The sequence below is a fragment of the Tauraco erythrolophus genome, chromosome 8, assembly GCF_009769465.1.
Source record: "Tauraco erythrolophus isolate bTauEry1 chromosome 8, bTauEry1.pri, whole genome shotgun sequence".
Taxonomy (NCBI): domain Eukaryota; kingdom Metazoa; phylum Chordata; class Aves; order Musophagiformes; family Musophagidae; genus Tauraco; species Tauraco erythrolophus.
The window spans coordinates 40,357,062-40,382,471 of NC_141472.1; the positions used below are offsets into that span (position 1 = coordinate 40,357,062).

The 25,410-nt window shown below is 38.4% G+C and overlaps 1 protein-coding gene across 1 annotated transcript in view; it reads left to right on the plus strand.

Annotated features, from left to right (window-relative positions):
• The window catches only part of ARHGAP15 (Rho GTPase activating protein 15), a 334,864-nt gene that overhangs the window by 148,747 nt on the left and 160,707 nt on the right, over positions 1-25,410 (plus strand). Inside the window, exons 7-8 of the mRNA XM_086615574.1 lie at positions 22,424-22,522; positions 24,422-24,548. Of these exons, the coding sequence (XP_086471700.1) occupies positions 22,424-22,522; positions 24,422-24,548 (226 nt within the window). The remainder of the gene's footprint in view (positions 1-22,423; positions 22,523-24,421; positions 24,549-25,410) is intronic.

Below are 25,410 nucleotides of genomic sequence, written 5' to 3' on the forward strand. Positions count from 1 at the left end.
CGGTTGGGTCAATTCCTGTAATTCCGAGCTAACCCCTCCGTCACCGCGTGCTGACGGGGACCGCGCCGAGCATCACCGCTCCGGGGAGAACTGCTCACCCCTCGGGCATCCGCGCTCCCTCGAGTTAAGGAATTACATCACGCCGATGGCGTTGGCGATAGGAATTGGTTTGAATTTCCTCAAAGGAGTGAGGCACCGAAGGGGTGAGACATGGAGGTCCCCAAGGGGTGGTGGCATTCCCAGCTTTCTCTGGTGACTTGGCCACGCTGCCGCATGGCATCATGCTACAGCCTTTTGCCTCTGCCTCCATTTCTCCCCCTGTGTAGGTGGGTAATAGTTATACTCATGCTCCTATAGATGTGTAAAAGATTAGCTGGATTTTCAACACAGCCTTGAATAAGAAAAAAAAATGAAATGCTTTCTGCCTGAAATTCAGAGTTACAGTCCAAAAAGAGACAGAGTTTCTTTCCCTCTCCTCAAAATGTGCTTCGTAACCACAACTTTTCATTACTGTAGTTCAGGAGGTTGCCTGTTATTCTCTGAAGGATGGTGTAGACATTTATGAAGCTGCCATTTTTGTTCTAATCCTAAAGTAAAGTTCACATACCACCACAGCAAATGCACTGCCCAGATCTCCAGATGTCCTTGTTTCAAGCAGACAGCAGACACAACATCCAACTAAAGTGTTTTTTTAATAATGGTTATTTTGTATTTTATTGATCTTGGTTGAAAAACAAGTGGTTTATTTACAAACTTTTCATTTTAAATTGAATTACTTTAAAAGGAAACTGGAAAATGGTTTATTGCAAGCAACTAAACGAGTAGGAATAGAAAAAAATTACAATATGCTTTTAATCTGGAAATTTCAAAGAAAAGGTCTTACTAGTGACAGCTATAAGCACAGGGTTTAGGTGTACGTAGGAATAAAGCCCAGTATAAAAGCAGTATGTCTGATAGTCTCATTTGCTCACATCTCAAAACTACTGTACTTCATTTTCTGTTAGTACAAAACCAAATAACAGAATATTAAGAGTCATTTGAGGTCATAATTAAAGTTCTTTGACATCTGCCTTTTTTCTATTAGCCACAACTACCAGATGTCCATGTCATGGGAACAGAAAATTATTAGTCTAATCATGTTTTTAATAAAAAGTAACAGAAAGTTGTATATTTTAAAGTTGCTGAGTGTAAGCTTGCCAGCCTAAAAAGAGATTGCAAGGCTGCTTCCCTTTATTTTAATATTTATCTGACGTTTTTATGTTATTGTTTGCTTTACTGGTGCAGTGCTTGGTTTTTCTGTCCTGTGCATTACTCAGCCAGCCCGACCCTATTGGCAGAATGAACTGAGTTATATATTTTCATTAAACTGATACCTGCCTGTATTTCAGTCTGCTGTGACTACACTGCTTGTTCCTTTACCTGTATATCGATCAGCTTTATTTTATAGGCTCACTCTACTAAAAGCACTGTTGGTTTCGATTGTCTTTATTTCTGCTCACATGCTGGTCTGTACTTGCTGTATTGATTTGACTTTTTATACATTGCTTTGCTTCTACCACATTAGCACCCATTCACCAGCTTAATGATCATGGCACTGTATGGAGCACAGTATATTGGCTTGTTAAATCATTTCCATCATATTAATTTCTGCTTATACGTATTACTGACCTATTTTTATTGTGCCACTTCCAAAATTGTCTTTGTTTATCCAAAGCTGGCTGTCCTCCGTTGCTATAAGCATCCTGAGTTTTCAGTAGCTCTATATTTAATGGCTTTTTTTTTTGGTTTCCCCTTCTCTCATGTCCCTCAGATTCTTTTTTTACTCTTTTTTTTTTCCTATATTTTGCTATGCTTTAAAACTTATGAAGATACTTAATTTCAGTGTTATGAGCTATTCTTATGTTTAGACACACATGCTCAACTTTTCTTTTTTCTCTTTGTCCTTCTACCTGGGAATGACGACAGCTTGATCTAAGACCTTCTTTGAATTTTTATTCCTAAGCCTTCTCTAATTCCTCCTTTGGATGTCTTTATTGGCACAGACTGAGAAGCCTGGATGCTGGGGCTCCATGTTGTTATACATTGTCGTATATGTTATGCATTACGTTCTGTCATTAGAATATGCCACTGCTTAATTCGTCTTGGGGAGGATGGAGAGGGAGACGTGTATGGAGAGGTCTGTGGCACATCTGGTTTTCAGCCTTGGGAAGGGAAGGGAGAAAAAAGGAGACTTTCAAAGAGACATGGAGAAGGAGAAAAGCTAAGACCACCTCACTCCTCTCGGGAGCAGAGGGTGCCTGGGAGGGGACCGAGGATGCAGCACGGTGCCTGAAATCACATCTTCTGCTGAACATTTGGTGGCAGCAGGAATTAAATTGCTCTTAACTTTCTTTGGAAACAGTGTCTTCAGTGCTGTTAACTGGAATATGAAGAGTAGGTATTACAGGCAGAATTTTAGACGTGATCCACTTTTTCATAAAATTGTCTTTGTGATTAATATGTTTCTTTTCTTTCCTGTTTTTATTTCTGTCTCAAACTTTTTTTTTCTTTTTGTCAATCAGAAATCATAGCCACATTTATATGGTAAAAATCTGAATTTTAATCAATGCAGAGAGCTTCTATTTATTTGGAGATTGGACTTTCCTCATACCTTTCCAAACAAAGCCTGCTGGTTGCCTGCCCTGAGCTATAGGTATCGTTCTGACTCACGACTGTGGTTATTTAACTCTTTGTACGGCCTGATGGATTTCATTCCCACCTCACTTCCCCTGAGAGTAATGTAGTATAATCCTGGTATTCTAATACCTTGTTTTTCCAAGCCAAGTTTGAGGAACAGCTGAGTAGGGCAAAACCTACTCTGCGATTGTAGCAGATAGCCTGACTGACAGCGTGGAAATTCGGGATGTGCACAACCTACTCAGTTCGTATTTCGTGATGTGGAAAGGAAATCTGGGTTGCTGATTTTTTTTTTTTTTTCCTGGTTCATAAAAATGCAAAATAGCAAATCTAATAAGTTGGGTTTTATGTGTAGTTTGGCCATGAAACAAACTTTTCTGAAATATGTAATGAAAAGTGACATCACACTCATCACTATCCTGTTTTAAATTTAAACTACCCTGCCTTGCATAATCAATTACTTACAGAAAATTGTAAAGCCCTTAAAATTCTGAAATGGTTTCTGGCATTTAATTATATAAGATTTTTGACCTGGCTAGGCAGATAATGTTAACACAGCTTTAATACTAAACAAGACTGAACATGTGTGTGCTTGACTTTTATTAAACTCCTACTGAAGAAACAGATTAATTGGAGGCTGATTCATTGGTGAACAGGCGTTAAAGACAGAAGGACCTTCTCACATTTTGTTCTGTTACCCAGGCTTATGCCATCTCAGGTTGGCAAGGAGATCCCAACTGTAGTGTTTTGAAATGTAACTGAAAGAAATTTTAGAATAACAGGTGCAAAAAAAAAAAAAAATCCACCAAAAAACCACTAACGCTCTACACACACACAAAAAAAAAAAAAAGAAAAAGAAAAGTGAGCCATTTTCAAAATACTGATCTGATTCCTGCCTGTTCTTTCTTGCCAAATGACCACCTGACACCTCCCTGACACAGGTATTGCCCAGATAGGTTTTCATTAATGATGTTAAAAGTGTAAATGGGATCATGGGAACCGGCATCTGTCGCGACGATTTCCTACATGATTATTACTTCTCCCCCCCACCCCGCCTTCGAACAATTTTTAAGACGATGTGTACAAGCTGTGATTAAACCACTTCAGATTAAGCTCAAAGTAAATTGAAAAAGTCCTTCTTAAAGCTCTCATTTAACAGTGCTTTACATCCATCTGTAAAATCAGAGCTTTGCTTGCGAGCACCCTCGGAATAGCCCGCTTCCCACAAGGTAGCAGAGGTTAAAAATAAAATAGCAAGAAATCCGTGGCAAAGCACATGTGAGATTAACGGGGTGAAAGTACCGGAGTGGAGAGCTGTTTTCTTCTGTCTGAGCTCCTCGTTCTGTCGCTCAACCCCCAGCCTGGAAATCTTAACACTGACACTTTTGTACAGATCGGTTTGTTAGCGATTTCAGATTTTAATTCAGCACCCTCACTTGATTATTACTGACATTTCTTTTTTGTAATACTAGGAGAGAGAGAACGTGCATAAACAGATTTTTGCAGGAGCTGGGTGGTGGGCAATTTTGTCATCAGAGCCCGAAACTCGAGAGAAATGTGCTTCTTTCCAAGGTGTATTTCTGGAATTGAAAAGGGAGATGTGATCTGGGGGATTCAGCAGTGCTCTTCGGCAGCTCCAGGTGGATGCTGCCGATTTCTGGGTGTTTGGGAAAAGCGGGAGACTCTCCGGGCTGTATTTGGTTGTGGTGTGGAAGTGGGAGAAATGAAAGTATTTTGACAATTACCCATTGAGCTTTTCACTTCATTCAAATCTGCCACGCGGCGCTAAAGTTGGTGAGTGGGTGTGCAAGGGAGAAGCAAAAAAGCAAAACCACGTAGTATAAAAGCAGGCTAAATGTTTGCAGAGTCCCCTGCAAATTGAAATCTCCACATTCATTGAAGTTCTACGTTTTAAAATCACATATTCCTCTCTCTTCGTTACTCCTGAACGTTAAAGACACTGGCAAAAATTAACCTCGGATGTAAATCACTTGGAGTTAAATACATTATATGGCTGACTTTATGAAATGATTTGGTCTATTATGTTTTATGAATGTTTACTTTACCCTTACAATACAAAAATCGTAGGAATTAAATGCCATAATGAAATTGTGAGCTAAATTGCATCCTCTTACAGGTTTTTACATACACTTACGCTTATTATTGTGCAGCAAGAGCAAAAAATATTTTGGGAATTATTGTTACAGCTGTTTCCAGGATTAAGGGTAAAATGCCCTCTTTTTTATGCATTAGTTATTAGTTCATTATAACTGGCATGCTACAGGTAAAAACATCAAACCTTAAATTGAAAGTGCTTGGAAATTTAAAAAAAAAATAATAAAAGGAATGTATTTGAAACAAGGTTCTTATCTAATGTTATAGCTCAGCATATTTTCTGTCTTTCTAAATACAATTTATGAACTGATTTTTCAGCTGTATATATTACGTCCCTGAGCTGGATTACAAAAATTTAATATAAAATACAATACGTGTAGAGGCTGTCTAAAAAGGTATCTCAATGGCTATATATCATTATAAACTTTCTTAATATTTGCCTTGCAACAGCGGATTTCTGATTTTTTTGTTTCCTAGTGCATTAGGGCTAAAGCACAATAGTTGAAAGGTGAACTTTTTTGTATTTCAAAATTTCCAGCCTGGTAAAACCGTTCCGCTTGCTACACGATGTTATAAATATCAAGATTAGTTTCTTCTAAAATTACCAGTGCCAGCTGCATTCAGTTTCCCATGTTCTATAGTGTTTTGTTACCAATGTTCTCAGTTTAGTGATAGGGTTTTAAAAATCAAATTAGTCACAAAAATCTTCAATATTAAAAACTGTTTATATGTTTCCCATGTATTTTAAATATTGTGCATAAATCCATTTGCCTTGCTCAGTCAAGTACTCCCACTGATATCAGTGTTCTCCTAGCCTTTGAGCCCAAAATGCTCCTACATTGACAATAATCATTTTAATTTCTTCTCGGGTACTCAGCACCTACAATTTAGATAACTGACAATCTTTAAATTGTCTATAGCAGTGGCTGATATACATGTGCCTGTATATTTTGCAGACATGTAGGCATAAATATATACCTACAGCCTATCTTTAAAAGAAAATATTCTACTGTACTGTATTTTGACCTCAGTAGTAGAGCCTATATATTATGCATATTCTTAAGAATCTCATTGAATCGTGAGCTTCATTAGTACTGCACCAGAAAGTAGCAATTTCTGCGCTCCTGAAGTCCTTACAAAATCTTGCTTTGAACCTGTGTGTATTTAAGTTCTTCAGCTGATATCGTTTCAGTCTGGGAATATGACATACGGCCACTAATCCAGGATTAATTGAGCACTTATGTGCAGTACAAAACATTCTTTATATATTGACAAATATTTCTAAAAAATGGATTGGTATTTTTGCTGTTAATTGTTTCATTACTGACCTTTACCTCTGTAGACATATGCAGTTTTCGTTTTTTTGGGTGAGACTTTCAAAATATTTTTTTTTTAAGTGTCCAATGCTCAGTGTTAGCAGTGACATTTTTACAGTCTATTCAGAAGCATATATTTCAGTCTTTTGTATCTCATTTCTTTCTATTTATTTAAAACAACTTAGCATGGAAAAATCTTGCAGATTTAAGTGACAGTGATGATGTACAATATGCATAAAATGAGCCTGTCCCTACCCGTGGTGTGTATTGCTAGGGACTCCATTGCAATATTTACAGTTAAACTAAACTTTTTCAAATGAAGCAAAATTGCATTTGTTTTGCAGATTTGCTCATCATTAAATGTGAAACATTTCACATTTGTCTTTTTGAGTAATTGGCTTTTTAAAATGATAAGGTGCTCTGAACACTTGTTATGTGGATAGGTCTGACGTTGTATCCCAGAAATCCATATGCCATACAGACAGAACAGAAGAAAGATATTCACAAGCATGTCACAGATTGGACTGAAGCAAGCCAAAAACCAAAGTGCCATGGCATTAACAATAGCACCAGATTTACTGTCACGATTGCAATCTGTGCTGTATCATAGACAGAAGGAGAACTTTTGATAGGTAACACCTCAGTGTTTTTTAAATCTTTTTGGCAAATTATCATTTTCATTATATTTTTGCCTGCCATATAATATTATTATAATGGTATTAAGTCACACACACACGCGCGCACGCACAAAGTTTATTAGCCCTCAACAAAAGGGCCGATTTATGTTCCGTGCTACCTATTCCTCAGCAAAAAAGAAGGTATTTTAGTAAAGATTAACACACGTTTTAAGGCGAGTCATCCACAGAAGTAGCAGGGATTTTTCAAACATGCATTAAGTTAATAAAATCTTAGTTAATAAAGCCTTAGTTAATAAAATCTTAGCTAATAAAGTTAATAAAGGTACATAGAGAAACCACACGCACCACAGAAAGCTCGACAGCCCAGAGGTTTCCAAAGTTTGAAGACAGTAAAGACGCAGGATTAGGGGGAAATATTTTTTCTGGGGTTCAATCACAACCGACTGCATTTTCCCATTGCAAGTACGTAAACATTTCTTTTTGACCATAAGACTGTGCATTTTCTTCGAGTGTAAAAAAAGCTGCATAAAGCAGATTTGGCAATACCATAATTCATGTTGAGCTCTGATAAGTGCTGAAAAAGATTTACAAACTCACAGCTTGACACTGAGCCCACATGTTGGGTAGAGTGGAGAAAAAACTCTAGAAATACTACATAGAGCTTGCTGGCAGCAGACGGAGAAACATCAGTCAATTGTTTTTCTTAATTGAAAGCCACCTTGGGACCTTGTTGAAAATAACGTATCTGCCTGTCTTTTCTGCCGTTTAAATTACCTGGCTGGGGGAGTTGTCCTGGGGCCATTCACAATAGGCTTTTTAGTAAAAGAAAAACACTGAAATTCTCACTTTATATGAATTATGAATTTGTAACACACTTCATGTAAGTAGGAAAGGAGAATCGCGAGAGCGCAGACAAACCTACCTAAACATGAGTCCAGGTGTTGCTACCTTCTTTGCACTGGAAAGTACTTTTTTTAAAAAAAAATACTTTTTGAGTGTCCTCTTCTGCAAATCTTCATCGCAGATATCGCCCTTGTCTGAAATCATTGGGACTACTTGTGTGAGAAACGGTTGCTTGCATAATTTTAGCTCGCCACGTTGTACTTAAAACTATATTGGCAGTGCAGTTGGTGCTTGATGTTCTTCGAAATGTTTCAAAGTTTACAGTGGTGCCGCTGCTGTGTTTTGCACTCGCTGCCATAAAATATCGTGTTGCCACAAAATGTTGTGGGAGCTTCATTTAAATACCATGAGCTGTGCTCTCCTGCCTGGAGTCTGGTGAAAATCAGGAATTACTTAAAATTTTGATTAAAACAGAGAGTAGTAGATTTTCAACAACTTTCTTTTTTCCCCCCTTAGTTTCAAAAGGTTTGGCTAAGCGTGTGCTGGTTTCGGTTCGCTCTAGGTTGAGTGTAGCATCTAAACATGTCTCCAGTCTCTACTCATACTGATGTAGACATCACTGAAGATGAATCATTACTAGCAACAGCTCTATTCCCGCTTTCCCGGACTTTTGCTGTGATGCCACTGCCACAGTTGAAGAACTGCAGAGCAGTATATGTAGGTAGGAAACACATGTAAAGGGGTTAAAGATGTAAAAAGTGAATTGGTTTTGATAGTGGTGATGTTGCCATGAGTGGCAATGGTTGCTTCTACCTGCATCTTCACAGCCCAGGTGTGAAGATATGTGCAGGTATTTGATATTGTCTCCCAGACCTGGGGCTGCTGCTGTTTATTACTCTAGCAAGGGCAAAGTGAGATAATCCTCAAATAAACCTAATTGCAGCTTTCCCTACCTGCTTGCAGTACCTTTACTGTCTCTCTGATCCTCACTAACAGAGTCAATAATTTGTCTGAACAAGTTTTCCATCTGATCATTAACACACTTAAAGCCTGTAATGAGCTCTGTATACATGCAAATGCATCTTTTTTAAGTGCTTGTGCAGATTTAAGGGCATTGTTTCCTTGTAAAATGGAAATCACAGCTACAGTCGTTAATAAGGGATGGATTGGCAGCGACTTTCTAAGTTTATTTAATTTTAAAGTACTTTCGTCTTTGCATATTGTACTTGGTATCTTTTAAAGAAGAGAAATAATGCTTTTAAACCTGTATCAAATCAAATGCCTTCGAAGATTTTCCTCAACTCCTCTCACCTTCTCATAGTAGTCAGTGAATGAAAGGTTTCAATTCAGAAATGAAAGGCGTTTGCAAACAGGCTTTTTTTCAACTTTATCAGGCACTGCTCAACTCCCATTGTATTGATACGACGATACTTCGAGATAAATAAAGAAATTCCTGACTATAACAATGCAAATAAAGAGAAAGGCAATCAGATTTAAACGGGTACCATTCACGCTCTGCACAACAGCTCGGAGGACTCCGGCAGAAGAGTAACCAGCTCGGTGACAAATCAGAAACTGTGATTGCTGTTTAACACTGCCACTTTTCACAGTAGCTCAGCACAAAGTTATTTAGCACAGGTGTTTCTGTAAGTCTGATACATTGGGAAAATTCACAAGGTTCTCCGGCTCTCTTGCTCCGTGTCGGCTGTGAAGTTGGTCCTGTGATGCAGTAAACGGGTTTCTGGTGGGAAATCGAGCGTACAGGCGAATGAGCGAGTTCAAACGTAGGGACTGATCTAGATTCATTTACTTGGTTGCTAATTTTTGTAACGCGTGACAGTAGTGAGGTGAATGACCTGTCATCGAGCAAAAGCAGTGAAAAATGGCAATGAGTTATCATTCAGACTTAAGCGTGAAACTGAGATCCTGTTCTCTCCTTCGATAAAAGCAGCTTTCCCGTATAATATGGCTGTCAGTGCTCTTTCTTTGTTAAGTGAGAGTTTTGACAAATATTCACCTTTTTTAGTATTTCTCACTAGTTTATTTAGATATGGTGTGTTTCTGTGCTTTACATCCCAATGTTTCAGCCTAAGTGTGTTTGCATTTCAATAAGAGATGAAATGGTATAATTGAATTTCTAAACACTTAAAACTCTCAGCATTTTTTATTTTTTTTAATTGTTAAGTTCTGGCAGTATCTAATTTATGCCTTAATTCTTTGTAAGGTCGTCTTCTAAGTAAGTGACTTCTAGTTAATCTTAGACATTATGAGCTTGGTTATAATAGAGAATCAGTTCACCTGTTCTCAGAAGAAAAGGAATGAGTTATGGGTATGGTTGGCAATTGAAGACCCAAAGTTTAGCTGAAAACTAGGTCTAATTTCTTATATAGTTATTTTTCTCTCATTTTTTTTCAATGTGATCTGGCAGTGTTTTGACTAGTACAGCCAAAGATTAAAAAGAAATAAAATAATCCTATTTTTTTTTCTGATACTGTGTTCTTCAAGTAGGCAGATAAGGTTACTAGTTTGGGTTTGTTTCTAATAGTGAAGGAACTGATAGGTGGTGGAGGTTGTTGTTGGTTTTGTTTTTTTCTCCTCTACATCCTTGATAAGGTGTTCTCCTCTCTTGGTTGGGCTAGAAGGTAGAGCTTTCTTTTGCTGTGAGGCTTATAAGTGATAGCTAACTTTGTTGCTTGTGGTTCTGCTGTTAATTTACATGCAGCTCTTACTGGCTGTCACTAACATATCTTTTGTTCCCTGAAATATTCGTTCTGTGAATAAATATAACTTTTCTGCTATTTTTGCTCTGACTGATTTGCTCATTTCAGTCTTGTGACTGAAAACAGCGCAAGGACTCATATTCTGAAAGTTGGATATTGCTTAATGAAGTACCTTGCTGAATCAGGGCTACCGTGCTCCAGCAGATGAAAGAAAAGCACATAAGAAGCTGTACTGCCAGGTTCTGCTTTGAATGTTTTTCTTTTAATCAAATTTTAGCTTTATTAGCATAGCGGATCACAGTTTTGCAAAACAAACAAAAGCTTCTAGTCTTTTTTCTTGAAAGTGTTGGGAAATGTTAATGTAATTGGTTCTGTTTATAGTTCAAACTCACTTTCACGTATCTGCTCATAGACATGAGTAGGAGAGAGAGTCAGCTCTTCCAGCTCTGCTGTAATGAATTAGTCCCCCAAATCACTGGGAAGTAACTTCTCAGTTTCCTTTGTCAGAGTCAGGAGTCTGATAACGTTCTTAATTATTTTAGTGGCAGGAGAACGGTGCAAGGATTAGCTCGCGGGTGGGATTGTAATACTGGGTAACATAACACTTTCAGAAACGAAAGTCTGAAATTCCAGTTTCCTTAAGGCTTTCCATTTTGCCTCCAAGTTTAAAGCACATGTTACCAATCGGACGTTGCTTTTGAGTCGTCACGTGCCATGGAGTTCAATGAGAGTGATAACGGACCCAGTATCTCTAACAACATGGTGGGAAGGGCAAGGAGCATGTGGATCGGGGGTCTGCGGGAAGATGCTCTGGGAACAGCCCTTCTGGATCTCCAGTTTGTGTTGCTGGATAAGCACGAGCCTCCTGGCACATGCACAGTGCTTGAATCAATATGCAATGATGACATCTTTGCACGAGGAGGCCATAATGCATTTTAAACCACCATTTATTTCCTTGTCATATGTGCTGTACGTTTATTAGTGATAAGAAGTGGAGCAACAATCACGGTGTTGCGGGGCTCCAGATAAATACGGTCTTATGATTATGGCATGGAGGACTCAAAACCCAAATACTCAGCCATTCCTGCGCTCGGTAATTTTGCGTATTTTTAGCTTCTCTTATATTTAGATCCCTAAGTTCCTGAACGAGCTGTCACCCCAAACCTGCATTTGCCTATACTGCACCATCCCAAAGCTTGCAATAGAAAAGAGTATCAGGCTTTCAGACACAGCATATTTAGAAAAGAGAGAGAGTCTGCCAAATTCCCAAAAACCACTTCCCAATTCCCCTCACGAATAGCAGGAAATTACTTGTTATCAGTGGGTAATTCAACTACAAACGTTATTGATTATCCAACCTCAATCTTTACAGTCTTGACGGCCAAATATTTTGCAATCATTCTCTCTATTTAAAACTAGAAGATGTGATTTTTATTTTGGAAAAATGGAGTTTTTCAATTTTTCTGCATGCCACATCACATTGTGGCGCATCCCTCCAGATTGTCCAGTGTGAAAGCCAGAAGCTTGACTGACAGATGTCAAAGTGTACATCATGTTCTAATACATGAGAAAAACCTACATTATTTTTTAAAAATTCAATATTTGTAAAAATTATATATATATTTTTAAATAACATATTTGCTTTTAGTGTTTGGTATTTGATATTTCCCAGTTCATACTGGAAACTCAAAGATCTAGAGAGGAGATACATGTTTCTTGTATTTGTTTTCTAATTTCATTGTGTTTCTTGAAAAACAATACATTACAGAATCAATCAAAGTAGATTGTCTTGTTTGTAAGCTACATAGTCAAATATTTCAGTAGTTTTTCACTCAATTACTGCTAGCTGACTAAATTCAGTTAGTGTAAGAAATTCACTGAGTTCTGAGCTATATTCTCCCTTCCTAGAAAAGCTCCCCTTAGACACCTACTGTGAAAAGATAATTTGATATTTTGGTTATGTGATATTTTTAAATAACATTTTGAGTAACCTTCTGTCATTACTACACTACTACATAGAGTGGCTGATAAATTTAAAGGCCAGTGCATTTCCAGTGCTGTCAGTGCAGTTCCAGAACATCTAAAGAAAAATCCCAGGATCCTCCAACACTTGAAAACTGGTTTGAAACTATCACAAGAATCTAGAGACATACAAAGTTCCATTTTTTCAGATTACAAGAATTTCTAACTTCAAAAATTAGAAGATATTATTCATTGAATGAAACACTGTTTCCATACTATTTATACTGTGATGCTGCTTATAATATAAAATAGCTTCATCCCCAAATGAAAATAAACACACAACTCTGTAAGAAAGGTTCATAGTCTATTAACATTTTAGGAATGATATTTGAAATATTCATATTCATTGTTAATAACTGTATGCATGGTATCAGCCGTGAAAGTTTTCTGACAAGGTTGTGACTCCTTAGAAATAAGAGTTCAGGTAGGTGAAAAAGAGTATTCATCTCTGTCCTAAATCTTAACAGCATCATTTTTATTAAAACACTAAATAATTTTTAAAATGGAAATCTTTTCAGTTGCTGTAGTTGGAAAAGTTTGTTTTCTTAAATGGATATTTAAGAGATAGATAGATATATATATATATATTTATATATCCAGTGGAAATACTTGTTTCAAAACATTTTTAGTCCTGTTTAGCTTTTTCTGATATTTACCTACAAGCAAAGATGGAAAGAGGCAAACTGAAGATGTTATGCATTGTTTGCTCCCTGCATGCAAGGAAAGATGATAACCATTACATTTTTCCTGCCTGCAACGCTTAGGAACTTGACACAGCTGGCAGAGTGTGTGTTCTGATCATGGACCAACTTTGATGTTTTACATTGTTATTAAACAATAGCAGGCATGGTCATGTAGCAGCAGGATATTATACTTACCGTTCAGTAGACCTGTTTTTATAGAAAGGGACCTCCTGCCTCCTTGCCCCAGGCCATAAAACCCTCTACTGCAGAGATGGTTCTTTGGATCTCTAGCAGTAGGAGGATTCTTGCAGTGTTGTATTGGCTTTTGGCAAGTTAATAAAATAATGTAAACAGCTATTTTGGAAAATGACTGCATGTTCTACACGCTCAGTGCACAGAGAGCTTCTGAGTCACAAAAAAAAAAAAAAAGAAAGAAAAAGATAAATATAACAATGAAAAATCCCATTCAGTAGTGCTTTTTCATCTCTAAGAGATGCTTTACTCGACAGCGGGTATCAATCCCCAAAGTAACATCTGCTATCAGAGGATTTGCAGGTACACCTTTGTTCGCCGCTAACTGAATTTGTGTCAGTATTGTAATTCAGCAGATTTCTGCTTTTCACTCAAACCAGGATTAGCATTGACTTGGGCTGGAGGGCATTCAAGCTGCTGTTCTTCTTTTAGCTATATTTCTCTGTAAACATCTAATTGTTTCAAAAAGTGATGTACAGTATGCGAAAACCTGAATTCGATGCAAATAAGTCTGTGCAGCTCTAAAGTTAACAGGTGTTCTCATTAGCCTAAGTAGACAAGGAACGATTCTTGAATGTTTTATAAACACTTATAATCGTGGCCAAATACATTACTGTAAGTATAAAGATACTTATAGCAACATCTCCTTTTTCTTATTGTGCAATCTCAGCACTTATTAATAGGAGACATGTGTCAGTAAATGAAATACTAAAAGCCAGTACCGGCTTCTTCCTGCAAATAATGCAGCTGTAAACTGCTCTACTACTGATGAATAAATTTCTGGCTAAAATGAGAGTCAACAAAATGAAATCTTTTCACACAGCACATATATATTTTAAATATATCTCTTTGCTTGCACGGAAAGTAGAACATTCATTGTCCCTTTGATTTTTATTTTTGTTTGTTTGTTACAAGGACTGATCATGTTGAGTCTCACTCACATATATCATAAAGTGTTATAGCATGCATATAAAATTGGACAGGAAGGCCATTCATCACTAGGTATTGTCCAGCTGGTAAAACTAAGAAAGACAGGACTTCTCTAGGAAACCATTGCCAATATCTCTGTGTGCGGCGGTGTAATATATGGCTTCAGATTGCAAAGGCAATAACAGTAAAATATTACTCCGAGGAGAAAAGTAGCTTGCAGTAGGTATTCATACATTGCCTTTAGTCTTCATCTGTGGACAAAATGTGCAATTGTCTATTCCCCTACTTCCCGCTATGCACAGACGTGGCTGAGTTGTATCTTAATTATTATCTTTTGCTTCTCTGCTGCGAGTTGGTTTTGGGGACACTTCTTTCTTGCTTCCCAAGTCTGATGACTTCCATCTCCCCTGACTTTGGCATAATGGCTGGCAGAAGTCCATCCATCCAGCTCCCATGGCAAGGGCAGCCCGTCCATGGGGCTGGAGGAGAGGGTAGAACTGGCAGGGGGTTACATGGGAGGCTACACGCAGGTGTCTGACATTCAGGATGGTCATCTGCTGCCTGTCTCACATTTTCCTTTTTGCTCTTTGCACTCTGAAGGAAATGTCTGTTTTTCAGGGGCTAATCCAAGTAGTCCACGATAAGGCATGATACCAGTGTAGCAGATCAGCAGGAAATACTTCCTCCCAGTATGTTCCTTGGATGTTTAGCCGAAACCTTCCTCTTCCTTACCTTCCTCTTTGCTCAAACAGCATGCCCTTTCTTTTCACATATCTCCAAGGGCAGCAAGAAATAAGACCTGGACTGATGGGTGAAAAAGGGACAACAATAAGCTGTTCCTTGGTATCAGTGAACATGTCCCAGTACCCTTGGCAGAGCACTGGATCTTTCCCCCTCCAGGGAGGCTCTGTGGACTCTCCAGCCTGACCTCCTCTCCAAATCCAAGGAGAAGTTTTGGTTTCTCAGGACCTAATCAGCTTTAATCGTGACCTCTGATGTGTTCAGTGTGTTCCTACAAGTGCTATAAATCAGTTCCTCTGCAAGTGAGATGCTTCACAGCCAGGAAGGAAAGGAAAATGTTTGCTTTATAGTGCAGAGAGAAGACCCGATTCTTTCCTTGCTAATATTAATGTAATTCAGTAGAAACTGGTATGTACTATGAGTTCATTGCACAGCAGAAGGGAAACACTAAACCAAAGATTTTCTTATTCTTAGCAGTCCCAGAGTTCATTGTTTTATTAGTAATTATGTTGAAGGACTCAATCCTAGGAATTTACCAGAAAAAAAAATAAAATCATTTGTTCATCACTGGTATAACACAGTTTCATTTAAGAATTTTTTCTTTCTTGGAAGTTAGACCCCAGACTTAAGACTGCTGAATCTGCTTCAGAATGATCTACGTGTATACCCCAAACAATAGATTAATTTCACTAAAAAGCAACTTACTGTACACGAGCAGGTTGCTTTGATACGATGACCCCTCGAATGTTCCCGGAGAAGGGATGTGCAAATCGGTCATACCACAAGGCAACACAATTGAAGACATATCTTATAAACACCTGGCAGCAATTGGTCTTACAATTGCTAATATTGCAGAACTTGTGAAAACACAGGATCTGTTTGTTGCCTCTTTGCAACGCTTGGTTTGCACAGTAATTTTTACAGAGTCAGAAGAAACCGGGTAATTATAACATAAGGTTCAACATCTTTAGATATGTAGAACATTTTCTGTTGCTTAAAACAAATATTCCCAAAGAAAGTATAAAACATTTTTCTGACTTGCAAAGTTTTTGCAGTCTATCATTTAAATTACTTAAATAAAGGGAGCTTTACTACTCCCAAAAGCTGAGAATATAACACCCGCCATGCATATTAGCTTGATCTTTTTGACAGACCAGAAAAGTGTTTGTGTGTGCCAATTAAAACAAAAATGGATCCCCAGTGGCTTGTTCCTCACACAACTTCTGAAGACTGCTATCATTGTATGCTGGGGTAACCCTGGATAAGGCGGCTATCCAAAGTAAACAAACTTTTCAAAACTTTCATGACAGATGGGGGTTACAAATGCATTTTAATAAGAGAGTTGCCAAAGCAACTTTTTTGCAATCAGCTTATATTTACTTAACATCTAGCAACATTGGGAACACAAGGCAGATACTTTCTCACAAAATTTTTTAGCAAATATCATTTTTTCTGAAAGATTGGTTGAAGACCTTTTCTTTCAAGCTGATATTTCCCCATCACTTCAATGTTAACTTTGCTCGACATCCAAAGGACTGCTAGATTGGTAAAGCCAGACTGTAATATGAGACAGACAATCTGCTTGATAATGAAATTTCTTTGGTAGTCATAAACATCTCAGAGTCCTTGAAGTAATTTAACTATCGGCATAACCATGACTACCTCTGTTTGATAGGCTGAATCATATAATAGATATGTGATGCAGTATGGATATAACACAGCTCAATTCTAATCCTTTTGTTTACTTTTACTTGCATTTCTTGAATATTAGACTCTCAGCTCGCTAGAGTACAGCACAGAGAGATATTTTATTTATCCTTTCTGCTGCTCATTCATTCAGCATAAACACGGCCAAGAGACTGGATTATCTGTGAGAAAGAATTTGAGATCAACTTCCAGAAATGCAGTTAGACTTTTGACATGTTTTTAAAAACTTACATGTCTCTGTCCCTGTTTAATTCAAATCCAGTTAATTAAACCACTAAGGAGCATAGTGTCTCCCAACTTTAATTAATTCTACTTCTACTGGGGATGTGGACATAGGAGTATCTATGTTTTATGTATTTATACTCAAGCTATATTATATTCTAATTTTTTTTTTAAGAAAATTTAGAAAGAGAGACAAAATTCGTTGTCTTCTTTCTTTCCTTTTTTCCTTTCTTTTTGACTCTCTTCCCACCTTTCCATTCCCTGCCCAGGCGGCTGCCATGCAGATGGAGAGTGGCATGTCCTGATTACGTGTGCTAGGTGGCTAGATCCCATCTGGCAAAAATATCTCAGGAAAATAGAGGGAAAAGCCTACATTCCTCTTCGTTATGGGGAATCAGGATGATTAACATGATCAGAAAAAAACCTCACCGTTGTGAGGGAGCAAGGTGAGATGAAGGGAGAGGTGAGAAAAGGGAAGAGCGTTAGCTTTTGAGCTAGAAATGCTCCAGTGACTCACATTTCCTTTTTTTCCTACACATATCAAGGGCAGCAATCCCAATGCACAGTGCAACAAGAGGAACACGTTTTATTGAATTTCTGCACACAGAGGTATCTGTCAATCCAAGTTTAAATCACTTAGTGTTCACTGCAAGCCGTGGGAGTCCCAGGTGACATCAAAATTTAGGTTTTCTGCACTGGCTTAGCGTTTGGTGGGGTTTCCTCAGTCCAGAAGTGTCCGATAATCCAACACCGAACCATTGGGGTGGGTTATATGAAGCTTTACCCCAATGGTCCAGTATTTTTTTCATGTCCCACATTCAGAGGGAGTTGAACAATGGCTTGTTTCAGTATTTGGCTGAAATAAGAACTGTGTGGTGGTTTCTTGGTGGCCATACGTGGGATATATGTGAGCCATACACTTCCCGAGCTGCTTGCTCTCTTCCCTTTTGCTGCGGGGTAGAGACTGTGAAGGTTTTTTTGCTGCATTTCTCCTTCCCTATAGGATTCTCCACTTCCTGTATGAAAGTTTGTTTTTGGCATTGTCTGAAAATAGTTCATCACTGCAAATAATAGTTACAGCCACCAGAGATGCATAAGTACACTTTGAAGTGAATGAATCAATAATACGGTTTTGTATTTTTGTTTTGCTGTGTGAATTTATCACCCTTTTCCATATCTCCATAGAGTTCCTATCAGTAGGATTGCTAAAATTGCCTTCATCCCTGTTCTGCACCTAAAATAAATGTAAGAAACAAATGCATCTATAGAAATGGTCTCAAGTTGTGCCAGGAGAGGTTTAGATTGGATATTAGGAAAAATTTCTTCACCGGAAGGGTTGTCTCGTCAAACATTGAAACAGGTTGCCCAGGGACATGGTTGAGTTATCACCCCTGGAGGTATTTAAAAGATGTGTGGATGTGGTGCTTGGGGACATGGTTCAGTGGTGGACTTGGCAGTGCTAGGGTAACAGTTGGACTCGATGATGTTCAAGGTCTTTTATTTTTCTATATAATTCTGTAACTCTAAATGTATATTGGTAAAGAACTAGCAGGTTACCATGAAGGAGACTTTTCTTTTTCGCAGCAGTGTAGTATTCAGCAGATCAAAGTCTGCAGGAAGACTATGGACAGAAGTGCCCGAGCTTATTCCATGGCACTTTTCTGGCTTTGATCTCTTTTTCTGTTGATGTAGGTATAGCATGAAAGGGAAGACTCTCTGAGACATGTTCTAAGAGGTGATCCAGGTGATCTGTAAAGGTTTGGAAGTCCCGGAGGAACAGAGCCATGTATGGCACAATAGCATGTCCCAGAGCACAACCCGGGACAGGAAAAATATAGTATTTGTAGGATTTTTAAGACCTGCTGATCCTGGGTGGGATCCAAGGTATATTTATATATTATAAAATCGCAATGATATTAATCAGATACGGTGTCCCATGTTTCCTGGAGCTGTATAGGCATCTATTCGTTTAATACCTTAGGATCTTGTTGAAAACGACCTTGGTACATCATTATGGGGACACGCAAAAGAAGCTCGCCCCTCCATTTGCAGCTTTATAAGGTGACAAGACAAATCCTTAATAAACCACAAGTAGAATATCCTGAAAAGTATTTCCCATTTCCCCCCACCCTTCCCCACACTTTCTTGGCAGCCCAGCAGTGTATCGAATTTAACACACATTTACCTGCGGTGAGCCGATATTTTCAGAGGATCAATGCTTAACAGCAGGACTGTACTAAATTCATTGCATAAGTACCACGTGAGTGGATTCAGCCTTTCAAGTGATTTTTCCAAGGTACTCTAGCAAGAAAGAAAGAATCCAGTCGTCCTGGTTCTTCTATAAGCAACGTGAAGGGCACACTCTTTGCAAATAAGAGGGTTAATGTCAGTTGTCATTCCTTGTGGGTATTTATTGCGACAGCAGCATCATAATTCTGCCTGGTAAGGTAATGCTAATTCCAGACTGTAGCCTTTGCAAAAATGATGGCAAAGAGAGGGATTTCAGGAAATATTCAAATAAGTAAAGTACCTGGCACAAAGGAAACTGGCAGCTCTATCTAGAGCACTTCATATTTTATTTTTTTTTTACCGCCCCCAGATTTGTCTTTTATTTTTTAATCTGGTCCCTCTATTTCAGCAGCGCCGGATGCAGGGACGGTGAGTTAGCGCGCCTTAATATCGAACAATTTATGCTCGTTGTTAGTTATACATCATTTAGGGCTGTGATCATAAATTGTTCAATCACAAGGTTTAGTCAAAGCTAGCATTCTTTACTGATGTCTTTTCCCAAGGGTGCTGAAAATTCGATTGTTCAAAGTGCAAATATGGTTTAGCAATCCTTTCCAAGAACCATTTATCAGAAATCCTAAGGAGGTAATATATAAAAGTGGGATAGGAAACCTGCACATTAAATGGGATTTACCAGCCAAAGCCTTTGGAACTGCTTTCCTGTGAATGACTGGAATGGAGCAGAACAAAGTCAATTACTGACTGTAATTAAGGAGTGGATGCATTTAAACTGTAGAGAGCAGTAGCAGTCTTCTTGAAACTGTCTAGTTATTCGGAAGATTAGTCTGAGGAAAGAAAGAAAAGGACTTGAACTATATCTTACAGAAAGTATATTTTAAATGAATTCTCTTCCCTCCATTCTATGATCTGTTTTTACAGATTTGCTCACAAACCACCGATAATATATGATTATCAAAATAACACATTCAGTCAAAGAAACTTTCGACATGTATTTTGCTTTGGTCTTGTTAGCAATGGACTATCTCTTTTGCATATCATATACTGCAAATGTTTATGCAGTGCTCAATACTTGTATTTTAATAAAGCCTGAATTTACTGAACGGAAGACTGAACTATGTTGTGTCCTTTTTTTAAGCCTTCAAAATACAGTAAATCTGATTATATATGTTGCTCTTACTTTGAAAATGTTATTCCATTTTATAATTTTAATAATGATTTGTTTATACTGAGAGAGAGGCATTAGATCGAATTGTTGCCTGTGTTTAGTCTAATTCATATCTGCATGTATACATCAATAAATTGCAATATAATATAATACATTTTGAACCCAAACCTTGCCATGTGAGCCGGGCACAGAATTGGAGGTCAGCTGCTTCAACTGCTCACCTGAAGTTGAATTTTGACTCTTTTTTTATTTTTGATAAAGGGAATGGTGAGTGCGTGGGTAGCGATTAACACTATGGCTGTGAACTAATAAGGGAATTAAAATTTCCCCAATAAATAACTCTCCCATGTGCATGGGGAACAATGGGGGTGGCTGGAAGTCTGCTCCTGACGGGCGCGGGTGGGACGGGATGAACATCTGCAGCCGGGCAGCCTCCCGAGCCCGCGCCGGGGGACCATTCCCACATTCTCCGCAGTGCTCTCACAGGATGTCTCCGCTGGAGCTGCACTGACGGGATTTTCCTTAATGCTGATGACTTTGGAAACCTTCCTTACAGGCATTTCCTCAATAACGGGAGAGTTATAGAACAATTAATAAAACATTAAGCTATTTTTTATTTTTTTCTTTTTCTCTTTTTTTTTCCCCTCTGGTAGTATTTTGGTTTTAAGAAAGATGCAGAGAGTACCCAGGCTGGTGAGGATCTGCTGTTTCTTTTAAGCTTTTGTAAAAACTCTTGACATGGGGCAGATGCACTGAAACAGTAGCACTTTGAGTGGATGGATTTACATAAATAGTCTGTGCCAGGTTTTAACGGCTTCGCTCTGCTTTTCCTCATGCTTTGGTCAGAGAAATATCTCTGTTGTCCACTGTGTTCATCTGTTCCCCGAGAAAGACCTGAAAAAGTTTTAGTCCTGAGTAATATCGTGTCCTGATGAGCCACCCAATGCGCAGGACAAACCTGCAGCCCCGACACACTGAAACCTGAGTGTGCAATTCCCAAGTGCGGATGCTACCGAGTTTTGCACAAGGAACTATTAGCAACAAAAAAGAAAAAGAAAAAAGAAAAAAAGCTTTAGTTTCAGAGCTGGCAGGAGCTGAGCTAGTTCAGAGTGTGGGCAGGACGAATTCCTGCCCCTTGCAAAACGTGGTGGAGACGTAACCCTCTATTCACTTGTCTATAAACACAGAGAGCTGCTGTGCCCTGGATCGTGCTCCAAGGCCACATGCCCCATGATCCAGCAGAATAATCCTTGGGTGAAGCACTGGGCAGCTCTGTGCCTCAGTTTTGCCATCTGCAAAATGGTCATTTTGACCTGCTGTATAAAATACTTGGAGCTCTGCTCCGGTGAAAAGGTATACATGTGAAAAAAAAAAAAAAAAAAAAGTGATGTATCATTATTATCACGGTGGTTTACAGAAGTTCAGACCAACAGAATATGCACGCATATTTCCACCAAATATTGTTAGGCAGTGAAACAGGATTATCAGGGGATTGAATATTCTTTTGATAAATATTCCCAGTGAGTGGGTCAAAAATGTAAATCAACTTCTATTCAGACAAACTGGGGATTTTTTTTCGTGATAAATGGGTTCCTAATTACTCTGCTACAGCCATCTTTGATGGTATTTTTTTTTTTAACGTGAAAAAGAGTGACATTATTAATTTTTCCAAAATGCTTGGAAGTGGACTCTGGAATCATGGGTATATCTATATCATAAATGTATAAGATTGAGAACGGAAGTACCAGATACAAAAATAATAATACCAAAATAGCAATAGAAACTGAAAATAACAGGAATTAATTCTCGAATTGCATTCATTTCTTTTCAGGGTGCTTTGATTTACATTTGAACTGTGTCTTGTAACACTGAGTTTCCTTTCTCTTCTTAACTTTTGTCGCATCCCCGTTGTTTTTGCACTATTTGTGTTCGGTGGTTGCGTTGCTGAGACAATATCTCGTTTGTTGTGACATATTCAAAACAGTTTTCAGACAGAGGTTCGAAACTCCTCAGTAACTCAGCACTCCAGGAGATAATTCTTGGTACAAAAGAAAAGCATTTGGGTGCCTAGGAGAGAAAAGAGATGAAAACCATCTCTCCGGTGTGTGCTTTACTTACCTGTCTGTGCCCATGCCCTCCCCAGATCACGACACTGTCAGGAAATGAGTTCCTCCTCCAGTCGGATATCGACTTTCTCATATTGGATTGGTTCCACGCTATCAAAAATGCAATTGACAGATTGGTATGTATTTGTTTTGGCTGTTACCTTTATTAATTAAGATGTAGCAATTTCAACTTCATTTGCTTAGGCTTCTCTACAGGTTTCAGGCAGTCAGCAGCTAGCTAGACATTCCTTTCTCGGAAGGATATAAAAATATGTATGCAAATCTACTAAAAAATGTCAGATAAACAAGGTTGTTGAACAAAAATGTCATTTGATTCTCGCCTCGGAACGGAACGCTACATTTATTTCTCTGAAATAACAAGGACATGGCTTTGCTGAGGGTTGTAAAAGCACACAAGCACTTAATAACTAATGAATTTTTGCATTTTCTGTTTATGCAGCCTACAGTATATAATCTTCAATAGAACTATTAATACATTTGAGCCTTTTATGAATTTTTGTATTACTTATTCACAAGAATAACACTAGCAAATAATATTCCTTTGTAACTGATTGCTGTTATTCTCCCAGGAAGGCTGGGGGTTTTCTACTAGAAGTAAGCAGGGCTGCATTTTATTAAAACAGTTTTTAATTACCAAACCAGATTCAGCTGTAGCTTTTTCTTTCTTTTTTTGCCACTCTCAGTACAGATTCCAAATGTCTCCCTCCTATCCCTGCCTGCTCCAAGAACATATTTTTTTAGAGGGCACTGACTTTTCTTGTTCACTGCCGAATCTGATGAGAGACAAATATCCCCAAATCTTGCATTTTTCAGAGATTTTGCTGCAATGGAATTGGCAGAAGGGGCAGAGGCAGCCTCTCTGTGAAAGGGTTAATCCGAACACGGCTACTGTTTCCTTAAAGAGCTACAAACATTAGATTGCCCTGAGGCTATAATCAGCCAAGGAAAGTTTGATCTGATGATGTATGTCTTCATATTGTGCATTTCATTGGGTGCGTGAGGATATTGATATCCTACTGAAGATTTTGGGGTGGAGTTTTCTGTGGAGACTCAGAATACTTTTTTTTTTTCTTTTTTTTTTCCCTTCATGTTGTTCAGCTAAACATCTAATAGGCTCGATTGATTTTTTTAGTACAACGAAGGTAATATTTTGGCATCAGCATCTCTGAGCCTGCCCTGACCCACAGCAGGAGCAGCTGGTGGGGCCACAGCTAGTAGCTGGTTTGGGTACGGGAGGGCAGGGCTTGTCCCGGCCACGGTTTGCCTTCGCTGCGTGCGCAGGACAAGATGCCACCACCACGCACTCAGTGACCGGTTCATATCTGTCATTTATTTCAGTTTTACAACTTCCAATGAGTGTATAAAGTCTTTGCAGGTTTCCAGGCTGCTGGGACAGCTAATCTCTCCTGACCAAATGCTGTGGGAGGAGATGTGTCATTAGCCAAAATATAATTTCGTTTTTTCTTTTCTTTTTTTTTTCTTTTTTTTTTTTGTTTTCTCCATTAATGGTCCATAATTTTCACTTTGTACGCTACTGAATTAGTGCACGAAAGAAGTTCCCCTCCTGCCTCTTTCCTAAGCTTAGACGAGCAGAATCCAACCCCAAATTTGTCAGGATGTTTGAAACAATTGTGTTTGCAAGAATGCTTACTGTAACTATCTAAACCAGAAAGGCAATTTAAATAACCCTCCTCTTTGCAATCGTTTGGAAGTAGCCTGCAATGTGGAAATAATTTTGGTCTCTAAAGCCTAAAGAAGTAGGCCTTTTGTTTTCCTCACTTAAATGGGAATTTATCTCAGAAATTAAGATCAGTCTGTCAAGGCCATAAAAGCTCTGCCATATGACAAATCTTACATTACGCTTTCCTTAAATTATATACTCGCTGCATCACTTGCTCTGTGCTTCTGATTTTCTACTGGCATTTCATAATCTCTTGCTTCCTTCTTGCAAATAATAATTTTATTAAAAGCATACACATATGTGTGTATATATTTTTCTTTTTTTATTTTCCCAGCCAAAAGAACGGAGTTGTACATCGAGAAATTTGGAGTTCAAACTCAGAAGATCCTCCAGCATCGAATTACTGAATAGCTTAGACACTGAGTCCAAAGAACCAAAGCCTGAGCACAGAAAATCTTTAAGTAAGGCTTTTTTCTTTTCTGATTTTTTTTTTCTTTCCTTTTTAAATAACTATGCCATTACAGGGTAAGATAATTTTTATTACATACAGAGTGTAAGAAAGATCACTGAGAATTTTAAAGCTGCATGTGTTCTGTGCTGATATACATAACTTGCATTTAAGTAAAGACAGTTACTAGCTCCACACTTTTAAAGGGTGACACTCTCTCCTAAGCAAAATAAATTTGTTTAGGAGCAAACACATTTATTCGAGCCATTTGTTTTTAAAAATAAGCAACATGAGTCCTATGCTAATGGTCCGTTGCAGTTGCTTTGTTTCCATTTTAGTAAAATACCTCAAATTGCCAGAGTAATTTTGCCTGTTGTATATTTATACACTGAATTGCCGAAAGACCTGACATATCCTTTGTAGCTGACAATCGGTGATATATCTGTAATTTTATAGGAGGTAAATTCTAGGGATCAAGGTTGATTTTTGTCAGTGTGGTTAGAAAAGAAAGTGATCTAAAACTAGCAGGGATGTGCTTTATGCTGCTGAGACTTTCCTTTTCCAGTTTGTGCCGAGATGCTCGTGATGTTGTGGGCAGTAGGCGCAGGAGCTGGTGGTGACCCTGAATCACTCACTCAGCGTTTTTTTAATTTCACCCTCTGCCTTGAATCTTCGTTTTTCTTCTTTGTTTGGCAGGAGATTCACATACTGCTTCTAATGTGACAGCTTTAGACTCGCGTGCTGGTACGAGATACCTATAGGTGCTGAAGTGCTGCGTAGGAATTTGCCCGCATGCGTTTCAGTGCAGGATCAAAGCCTTAGAGGTTAAGAAAAGAGTTGCATTAAAAAACCCCAACATTGCTATTTTTAATGAT